The sequence below is a fragment of the Gambusia affinis genome, linkage group LG22, assembly GCF_019740435.1.
Source record: "Gambusia affinis linkage group LG22, SWU_Gaff_1.0, whole genome shotgun sequence".
Classification (NCBI taxonomy): Eukaryota; Metazoa; Chordata; class Actinopteri; order Cyprinodontiformes; family Poeciliidae; genus Gambusia; species Gambusia affinis.
The window spans coordinates 21151543-21162865 of record NC_057889.1 but is presented as its reverse complement, the minus strand read 5'-3'; the positions used below and the strand labels follow the sequence as shown (position 1 = coordinate 21162865).

At 40.7% G+C, this 11323-nt stretch overlaps 1 protein-coding gene across 1 annotated transcript; it reads right to left on the bottom strand.

The window, feature by feature from the left end:
* Positions 1-368: 368 nt before the first annotated feature.
* katna1 (katanin p60 (ATPase containing) subunit A 1) lies at positions 369-10728 on the bottom strand. The gene is made up of 11 exons (XM_044105628.1): positions 10459-10728; positions 8688-8850; positions 7744-7883; positions 6323-6524; positions 6060-6157; positions 5708-5813; positions 3191-3349; positions 2975-3101; positions 2693-2827; positions 1953-2079; positions 369-908 (listed from the first exon to the last, which is right to left on the bottom strand). The coding sequence occupies exons 2-11, from the start codon at positions 8847-8849 to the stop codon at positions 710-712; spliced, it is 1455 nt and encodes a 484-aa protein (XP_043961563.1). The 5' UTR covers position 8850; positions 10459-10728; the 3' UTR covers positions 369-709.
* Positions 10729-11323: the final 595 nt, after the last annotated feature.

Below are 11323 nucleotides of genomic sequence, written 5' to 3'. Positions count from 1 at the left end.
AAACATTTGTAGCAAAATCTAGACTTATTTCATGTGACTGAGGTCAAACTGTTGTGTTCACAGCCAGAACTACGGCGTCACAACTGGTCCAAGAAGGTCAAAGACCAAATGTTTCCTTTGCTCCTTCCAAACCTGAACCAGGAAGTTAAGATAAATGGTAAATGGACTGAACTTATGGTGCTTTTTCAATTATTTTGACCACTCGAAGCGCTTTACACTAGAGTCACATTCACACATTTATACAGGAATATGCAGATGAGTAGGTAACTTAGGGTCGGAGCAGGAGAAAACTGAAATTGAACCTACAATCTTCTGATAAGACGATTACCCACAGAGCCACAGCCGGAAAAAATGACGTGGCTCTTCGATTTAATTGAACAATAACTTTATTTGTAGAAATATCTTTAGTGTTGCTTTTATAGAAATGTAAATTGTCCAAAAGACAAAAAAAAAAAAAATGTTGGTCTCAAAATATCAATGGTAATTAAAAGTAAGTGAATGATTTCTGATTGGCTGTTAACTCCCTGATAGACGACGACATGAAGTTTTTGCAACAGAACAGCAAGTTACTGCTTCAGAGTGAACATTACGTACAAAACAAGCGCAGCAACACCTCACATTCTAAACATCCGCTCACATCAGACTGCACACACACGGCTCAGCCAAACTCAACGCTAAAACATCTTTAAACGTTCGGTTCACTTTCTGCTCAGCACGATCCAAACTCCTCGATCCAGCTGGCGTACTTCTCCAGGTCAGCAGCTGACACGGATTTGGAGACTTTCTTCAGAGCCGACTCAAAGTCCTCCATGGTGGTTGGCATGTGCATCTCGTCCCGGGACAGGTTCCGGATTTCCTCCGGGGTGAGACCCTCGATCCGTCGCCTCATGGCCATCAGGGAGGCGTCTCTAATGCGGCAAACAGAAAAAAAAAAAACAACAACTTTCAAAACGCTCCTTACATGCTCAGAGGAGTTCAGTCACTTCTGAACCGTCTCACTTATCCACTTTAATAAAAGTGTGTCTGCTGCCAACACACTGACATTTGTAAGATTTCTTTGGCAAAGTTAAAGAAAAAGCAGAATGTTAAACAACATGAAGAGTGAAATGTGTTTCATATCAAGCTCACCTTCATGTTTACCAGTGTGTATTTAGAAGCGTCATGCATTGTGTGTTTTAGCAGTTCTCACCTTGGAAAAACATTTTCTCAACAAATACAACATTGTGTGGACCCATTGCTCTGTATGGGGTCAAAGGTCAAGCCCCTTAAGCAGTAGTGCTGTTTCTGGGTTGGGCTAAGGACTAATGCAGGCTTTCTGCAGGTTTCACCAACTCAAAAATTGTTGATAAATTGGACATAAATTCGCCAATTAGCTTCACTGTTGTAGGATGTATTAGCAGCTAGTTAGCCTCAACTGGCCTGAGTCACAGAACACAGTGAACACGTGAGCAATAGTAAAGTCCCATGAGAAAAGAAAAAAAAAATTATATCAAATATGATTAAATAGTTCTACCTATCTGTGATTAAATGTATTTAGGGCCGGGCGTGCTGGTGGGATAGCGTGACCCACATTTGGAGGCCTTGAGTGCTTGAAGCGGCCGTCACAGGTTCGATTCCCGGACCCGGTGACATTTACAGCATGTCTTTCCACCTCCCCCCCCCTTTCCTGTCAGCCTACTTTCATATAAGGGACAGTAGAGCCCACAAAAGACTCCCTGGACGGGAGAACAAAAAAGAAAAAAATATTTATTTAGGGCCAACTTTTTTTCTTTTTTTTTCCAATGAACTTAAGACATTTTAAGGATGTGAGGTCACTCTGTAACATATAAACCAAGTTATTTGGGGTAATGGTCAAGGTTAGGCTGTAGAAATGAGTGGAAGTCAATACCAAGTCCTCTTGAAGACAGAAAGAAGTGATTGTGTGTATGTGGGTGTGTGTGTGTGTGTCTGACCTGCACACGTTAGTGATGTCAGCTCCTGAGTATCCCTCCAGCTGCTCTGCGATCTTGTCCAGGTCTACGTCACTGGCCAGCTCCAGCTCCTTCAGGTTGATCCGGAGCAGCTCCACCCGGCCCTTTACTGCAAATACAAGGAACAAAATTCAATACAGTTACACACACACAACCTTATATTCCTACCCATTACTAGTGTATTCATGACCCTAACTAAATTCATACCTTAACTCTAATCCAAGCCTCTGACCCTGAACAAGGGGGTCCACCGTTTTAGGACCAGGAAGACTCATTGGTCTTCCTGGTTGGTAAATATGCCAAAAATGGTCCCAAGAAGAATAGCTACACAAGTACACACACCAAACAACTGCACCATATTCCAATTGGTAGTTTCTATCAACACAAGTAAAACACAGCGTCTTTCTTTCTCCCCTCAATCTGCAGTTTGTAGTGAAACGGTAAAGAGGTTAGGGTTCAGTGTTCCCATTGGTCATTGCTGCTATCCACTTCCCTGGACGCTGCAGGTGTTTCTCCCAGCTGAGAAACTACAGGCGAGTTCCACACAGGAGAAACGCATGCATCATACTTTGACCAAAACATGGCAGAGTAACAGTGCATCGGTTTCCCTGTTCCAACAACAGTAATGAGCAACACTAATGACCATGAATAGTTTTGTGATGCGGAATTGTCCATTTCCTCTAAATGTGTTGGGAGAAAACGACAGGCAGTGAGGAGTTTACTGGAAGGCAGAGGGATGTAGATCCTCTTCTCCAGCCGCCTCCTCAGGGCCTCGTCGATGTCCCAGGGGAAGTTGGTGGCGGCCAGCACCATCACCATCTTGGAAGGGTCATCGTTCTCTGAAGCCCCGCCCACCCCTACACAGATAACAAAAGAAGCAGCAGACGGTTAAACATTCTAACTAGACCTACTCTAATCATTCAACCACAACTGAACAGCTTCATGTTTTAGGCTCTCTGCATGAACAGGAAACTGTGCAGTTATCACCCAATGTGCCTCCATACCGTCCATCTGGACCAGCAGCTCCGCCTTCACCCTCCTGCTGGCCTCATGCTCCTCTGAGGTTCCTCTGCGGCTGCACATCGAGTCGATTTCATCGATGAAGATGGTGGTGGGAGCGTAGTGGCGCGCCTGCAAACAACATGGACGAAAGGGAGCGCTGGGGTCAAGGATGAGGCGTTTCTGTTTAGAAACAGCAGCTGCGAGTGTTCTATACGCACCATTTCAAACAGAAGGCGAACCAGCTTCTCCGACTCTCCTCGGTACTTGGAGGTCAGCGTGGACGAAGACACGTTGAAGAAAGTAGTCTTGCATTCCGTAGCGACGGCCTTGGCCAGCAGAGTCTTCCCCGTGCCTGGAGGGCCCACCAGGAGAACACCCTGAGGAGGAGGCAGCCAATCACAGCACAGGATGACGGAGACACTCGGCGTGTTCATGCTCTGCTGTCTACTAAAGACATTTTGGAAGGAACAGCTCACTCTGGGACATGAAACGGTTTCCATAGTGACAGACTGCATCATGAGCATGTCAGGGACATTTTCAGGCGTTCAGGCTGGGGAACAAGCTTCCTGTCTATCAACAGAGCTGTTCAGAAAATGCATTCGTTGTCGTTTACTTTGATGAAAACCAGAGGTAATTTGAAAAATAATGCACAACACTGAGCCGATATTCATCAACTTTCATAAGTCAGGTCTTGTCTCAGTCTTTAAATGATTGTTGTATTAAGAAAGTTATTCCAATCTTCATCTGCTGCATTATAACAATCTGATCCGTTTCATACGTTTTGGGTTACGTGGCGTTTCCTAGCAACAGATCAATCTAATTGGTGAATGAATGGCTACAACCAGAACAAATGTCTCTATAAAACAAATTGTAGGATAAAGTCGTTTTCAAAATAGCTTTAAAGAGAATAAAAGTGAGTAAAACTCTAAATTGTTTCAATAGATTTTATTGTATCCTTGCAAATGAGCTGCTGACAACATTCTAAAATCAAAACAAAAAAAATTGGAGACACACAATGTATTGGCACCAACATCGGTATTGGCCGATAATCATGTTTTATTACATCGATACCGCTGTGATAAATAAAACTGGGGATTCATTTCCATCTTGTTGCCGTTTGTTTATGGCGGGTTGAAAGGATGTGGGGGGGGGTGATACTGATGGAGCAAAGGATTGTGGGGAGTTTATATTTATAACGGATATTAATATCAGCACAACTTTTATTTTTCTATATCAATGCATCCATTAAAAAAACAAACAAACTTAGAATTCTACAGATAGTAAAAAGCAGAATGAACATTAATATCGCTTCATAAAAGAGAAATAAAATAAAAATAGCAGCATCTCCATTTTGTGCAACACATCCAAAATTGAATCCTAATTTGAAAAGTTAAAAAGTCAATCCTGAGATCACATTCAGCCCAACAAGTTTCCCATCAGATGCTGCTGCTTCCTGCCGAGGCCTAGTTAAAACACTACAGTGTCCAGACAGTGTGTGATAAATAACCTGTGATCATAATGAACGTCGCTCTGCTCCACAGCGCTCAGAATCAATGTACTTTGATCAACTGACAAACTTTCTGCTTCCCCCCACCGTCTCCTCAATCTCTCCTAAACGACAGGATTTTGCTGATTCTTGCAGATCTTTGTTTCACGTAGCTACTCTGAGATAACAGGAGCCTTTTAATCATCCTGGAGCTAATGAGCAGCCATTCTCCCCATGTTAAACTCTGAGATGATTTTAAAGTTGAGCAGTTTGTCACTTTCTGCATTTATTTGATTTGATTGCCAGAACCGGAACCAAACATGGAGAAACAGCATTCAGCTTCTATGCACCGCTAACCTGGAACAAACTTCCAGAAAACCAAAAAACAGCAGAAACACTGAGTTCATTTAACTCAAGGCTATAAAGCAGCTGGTTAGAAGTTGGAACATTGTCTGACATATATGATGTGTGTTGATGATGGCACTTGAGAAATTTAATGTGCTATTCAAATAAATTTTAACTGATTTCTCCACTCAGATTACTAAAAAAATATATATATATTTTTTAAAAATCTATGAGCAATATCTGGACTGAGGTGTTTCCTCTGATGTTCAGAGAACATTTACTGCAGTTTATACCTAATGATGCTCACATGCTGGATTCCTGGTTTTTCCTTCTCACTACATGAACATCCTGACTAGCTGTGTTTCCATTGATTGACAACTAGAAATTGGAATTAAATCCATTTGCGCAATGGAAACGCGACGATTTAGAAAAAAAAAGAAAAAAAAAAGGAAAAACATGAGTTGAATTTTCAGCCGTATCAAAATGAGAATTATTTTGTGAAACTGCAATGGAAACACATTTTTCCCCAATGTTACTACCGACTAAGACGATAGCAGGAAGTGGTAGAATGATGATATTCTTTAACGATGTGGTTTTAATTTTATTTCTCATTTAATGGAAAGACTGCAATTGTGAAATTTTTTTTCTGAACATTAGTGAAATATTGACAAAGTTTTGTGCTCAGTTAGAATGACGTCACTGACATCACTTTGAATCCAATCCAATTCAAATCACTTCCTCAGAATCGGCACCATGCAGCTCAGCTCTGCTGATTTTTCCTACTAGGAATTTATTTGCTTTGTAGAAATAGAATTTCTAGCAAACAATGACTGATAGAGAACAACTGAGACATTTGGAATTGATCATTTTTGTCTGATGATTAATATTGAAAATCAGTGTGTACCTTCCACGGTCTCCTGATGCCTTTGAAGAAAGCAGGCATCCACATCGGCAGCACCACCGCTTCTTTCAGCAGTTTCTTGGCGTCTTCCAAATCTGCAATGTCGTCCCTAGGCAATGTGCAAATATCAAAAGAAATGTATGTCTGACAGAACAACCAGAGTGAAGTTAAACAACATGGATGCAACAAGCAGCAAGATGGAGTCTGGATGAATAAACCACGTGTCCAGAACAAATTCCTGCCGTTCAGTTCAGAACCGGAGATCCTGATAATCAGCTTAACTGATCTGGCCAGTAGAGACAGAGTTCTGTTCAGATCCAGGTCCAAAACGAAACCCATCCTTCAGACTGCTCACCATCTCACATTGGGGTTCTGAGACACGATGTCTCTCTCCAGGGCTTCCACCAGGTCTTTGTCGTATCCTGTACCATCAAACCTTTTCACCTCTTTCTCCTGCAGGTGGAAAAGAAAACATGTTTACTCAGCGGAACGCTCCTGACCTGAAGGAGAACTGGAATAACAGGCTGTGAACAAACCAGCAGGGAAGACTGTTTGACCAGGAAGGCAAACAGAGAATATGAAAGGGATTGTTTAGGACTGAAAGCGGCGGCTGATCACCTTGTCGTCTTTGGCTTTGCAGCCAGCCTCCTTCACCTCCTTTGCTTCCTTCTTTTCTTTGGCCTTGGAGGCTCGGCCCCCGGCCCCGTTGGCCCCCCGCTGGGGCTGCTTCTGGTGGGGCCTCACGGCGGCGCTCAGCCGGTGGTTGGACGGTTTGCTCTCCTTATGAAAGTTGGAGCGCCTGACGGGGCCAGGAGAGTGTCTGGGACAGCAGGACAGAGACATTACAGAGGATCATGGGAACTCTGGAGGAGTTATAGAGATCCACAGCTCAGCTAGTTATGCACTCAAATGCCCACAATGCACTGCACTGACTAAGATGGGTAGGAATCTGAATTAACAGTAATCAGTATCATCACAATGTTCATCCTACGATGAAAAACTGACTTTTCTGTCTGCAAGAGTCCTGATTAAAAAGGTAAGAAAGAAAAAAGGATGAAATGGAAAATAACCTTTATATGCACATTTTATACAATAGCGCAAATAAAGTAAAACAAAAGGAATATGAATAAAATGTAAAAGCAGATCATTGGTAGCAGTGCAGAAGTAAACATTTCTACCGTTCTAAAAATGGCAGAAATGTCATTTTTATAACATTTCTGCTGTTATTGCACATCTGTTTTTGTCTGCACTAATATAATGTTTTGTAAACGTGTCTGTTGCATTTCTTAAAACTTCATACACATTCACATTCTGTGCATTTTGATAAGGTTCTACTCAGTTGGATCAGGAGAATAAAACTTGTAACAACTGGACAGTATCTGAGTTGTAATATTGCACAGTATATTATTGTCATATTACTATTATTAAATCGATTTTATCGTTAAATTGAATTCTCTGATCTGGAAAATTTCATTTCTGGGAAATCTGGATTTCTTTTGTTTCCATGATGCAGAGTGATGTCAGCACACGCAAGGGCGGCCATCTTGTTTGACAAGCACAGCTTCTATCTATTTGGGCTTTACATATTAGGGCCAGGCTACAATTTATTTATTTATTTAAATTATGAGAATAAAAAGTCATAATACCAGTGTAGAATCATAATATTAGAAGAATAAAGTAGGAATTTTATGAAGAACTCTTACACAAAAATAATACAAACTCAAAATGAGGAATGTTGAGCATCGTGCAAAGTTGGACTTTTGTTTCGATTTTACAGATAAGAAAATACTTCATCTTAACACAGTAGCATCACATTATTATCAGCAGCCGGACTTAGAAATGGAGAAAAACTAAATCCAAAATGGACACAGTAACAGTTTGAAATGAACAGAGCAGCAGTGAAAGGAACTCCGACAGGAACTGAAGGTTCCTAATCTCCGTCATATGACTGCAACTGGATTATTGTGAACAAAGATTGTTACTCAGGCGCTGAACACAGAGCTAAAAATACAAACTGTGTTACTGACAGAATGGAATACCTTGGTTCCACATGTGCTGGCCTCATTTCAAAGTCGTCATGGTTGGAGGGTTTAGCGGGCGCCGTGTCCAGCTGGAAGCTCTGCAGAGTGGACATGATGTCCTGAACTTGGCGGCTCTCTTCATTGATTTCTTGCCACAGCTGAGAAACAGAGACGGAGATGTGATGAGTCTGGATTGTTCCCTGGTAATCAGGCTTTTAATGGACGCTAAACACATGGAGTTGTTCTCTGGAGGTTCTACAAGAAAGTCCTACTTGTTCTGAAATGTCTGAAGACATAAAACAAGAACAAAAATGTTCTGCAAGTGTGTTTCGTACCCAGTGGAAAATGAAGGAATGATGATTTACAAGCAGGATTTTTAACTAAAATGTTTGATGCATCACTAGATCTTCCAAGGTGTATAGTTTGCTTGAAATTAAAGAAACAAACTATGAAATTAGAGAGAAGGATTTATCTAAAGGTCAGGATGAACAGTTCTTCAGTTCGAGGGATTCAGGTGTTTTTCACTCTTTAAATAATAAAAAAAAATATTCAAGTCATTTGCTAAACAAATACAATAAGGTCTGATTATGTTTACTTTCATGAGTTTGTCTACAGACTTAGCTGGAGCTCTTTGGAGTTATGTTTTAGAAAAATATACATAAAGAATGTGATGATTCTTTATGTATCACAAAGTGAATGTAGAAAAAGCTACACTTTGAGTTCTTGACATCGACAGGAATTTAAATAATCTTTGACTATTTCTGTACTAGTGTTGTCTTGTGTTTTCAGCAATGTGTTTTTTTATATGTATATATATATATATATGTATATGACCGAAAATAAATATTATTAAAACTGGTTCCATGAGACCCGTCAAAGCCCAATCACAGGAAATCAAGAGCTTAGCCAACAATATTCCAGCCTGTCCAGTTGATGGGTGGGTTTGTGGTCAGAGGGTTTACCTGCTGCCATCGCTGATGAACGCCGCCGTCCCTTACAGTGTACATGTAGTTCTTGATCTGGTCCAGCAGGCCGTGGTACAGAACACTGGCTGAGCTGTAGTTCCCCAGCAGAGCGTACTCCCGCGCCAGCTTCACATTCTCACTGATCTCCCGTAGACTCATGCTGCAGCAGAAGCAGAGGCAGAGGCTGCTCATCACCTTACTTTATATTAGATTGTCTTCTACAGACCCTGTAGAAGACAGGGTCCACTTCCATACAGGAAATGGACGGATGGATGGATGTCTTCAGCATCCATCCATCACACACACACACACGCCCACGCCCACACACACACACGTTTGCGCAGCTGTCTTTGCGGGGACTTTCCATTGACTTTCATATATTTCTGCAGCCTAAACCTTACCCTTACCCTAATCCTAACCATTACATACCTAACCAAAACTCATTTCACACCTTAGACCTAAATCTGACCCCAAAATGGTCCCCACAAGGTATTAGAAACCTCCAGTATATATGAACAGAAAGAAAAACCAGACAACTGGTTTTTACCATAAGTAAAATAGATTATGTGTCTAAACAAAACTGTCCTTCAAAAAATATATCAGAATGGAAATCAACAAGCTCTGGTTCATTTTAATTACAATCAATTTATTAATTGCAATAAGCTTACAGATGCCAGTATTGTTTAGGAGGTGAACCAGTCACATGATGCAACTGGTGTGACGTGATAAACGGGGGCGTGGCCACCATCAAACATAAACATCTATGGCTAAAGGTAAGAGAAAATGTAATGTGCTGCAGGTACATGTGAATGTAAGGTTGGAAAAGTTGAGTACTGGACTTTGATGACATATGGAACATGTGTGATGTAATCACATATCAAAATATGTTTTTAGAAGTTATATTTATTTTATTCTACATGATTTTGTTCACATTTACTACATGTGATGTTATAATTCAGGATAGCATTTTCAAGGCTATCAAATGGAATTTCATGATGTATACAAAATCTGATAGAAAAGGAAAAATTAGCAAATGTGACAGAATCAGACAGATGTCAGCTACAGCTCATCTTTAAAGACATATTGCAGGAGAAGCATGTGCTCGCATAATTTTACCAATTTATTATTTACATTAATCACAATAAACCTGTATCAGACCTCAGGTAGGGGATAGGATGTTACCAAATCTGCCTTCCAAGGTTTCAATTCAGGGCTGGAGAAGAATCAGCTGCAGCTGGAAGGACCAGGCCACTCCAACAAATGCCAAAAACGTCAACTTAAATTGGTTTTGTGATGGGCAGGAAATTGTTGGCCACAATTTTAATAAAGATAACATAATTTATTTATTTATTTTTATACAAAGTGAGCAGACGTCTCAACGAATTCACAAATGTATTGGCATATTCCATTTTTATCCTTAGTTACAAAAAGGCTCCAATATCCCTGAGTCTTCCCTACGTCCCTGCTGGTTTTCCACATTAAGAGACAAGTGGACAAGGTCAGTTGTGTCCTCCGGCCAGCCTCGCCCAGCAGGAGTGTTTGTGTCTAGACACGAGCAAAGCCAACAGAGACAGGATGGGAAGTCTCCACGAAGAACAGTCAGTCTGCTGGAAGAAACACTAGCAAAGCTGTGAGTGAAGTCTTGATGTTAATCACAACCAACTGCAGCTCACTTCAAAACAACCAAACCCGCCTTCAAACTACAAACTAAACTACTTTACAAAACCCGCCGAGTACCGACCCAAACAACCATAACGAGTCCACAAACCTGCTGTGAGAGAAGATTCTCCTTCACTTTCCTCATGGACGCGCAGCCTCTCCGTTCTGGAGGTTGGAAGGACTTCCCTGAAGCAGCTAAAGTGCTCGAGACGTTTATAGCTCACTTCATCGCGGAAGTCAGTCACAGTACACGTTCCTCTGCGTTCAAACTCAGCCGAAGTTTGGACTTCCGTTCTTGACTTTCAAAATAAAACAAGATACTAGAGGATTCCTTTGAACAAACACCAACGTTTAGGGCAAACTTTACACACTTTGCAATAGCGATTTTAGAGGAGCTTGTATGAATTTATTCTGAGTGTCCTGTTCTGTGGCAGATATCTAATTACAGTTACATGGCTGAAGATAAAGGAATCATCAAAGCAACGACGGCGTAAAAGGGAAAATGTAGATAGAAAGAAAAAAGTTAATTTCCACAAAATTTCGATCCACATATGTGCCATGTTAAAAATATAGAATTTTAAAAATATATAATCTTATGATTTGAGAAATGTTTGCGCACTGCAAATCATGAATGTATTTTCTGTCAATCAATGTCATTTTGAAAAAAACATTTGATCACATTTCGTTCATATTTTAACTAAATAAACACAAACTATTTATACCCTTCCTAATCTTTTAGACATCAAAGCAATTAAACCTCTTTCAACAGCTGAGCAGCTCTTCATGTTTTCTCTGGTGTTCTATTTATCTTTGAGGGTGGAAAGCCTCCTTGCCACCACCCTAATCTTTATCTCTCTATTTTTGGAACTCAAAACCACTTCAGAACATTCATCTTACTTTCAAGAACATCTGTTGGAGAAAATAAAAGATTGCCATAAACTAAGTCTGTCACAATAAATCGTTGTATTTATTGT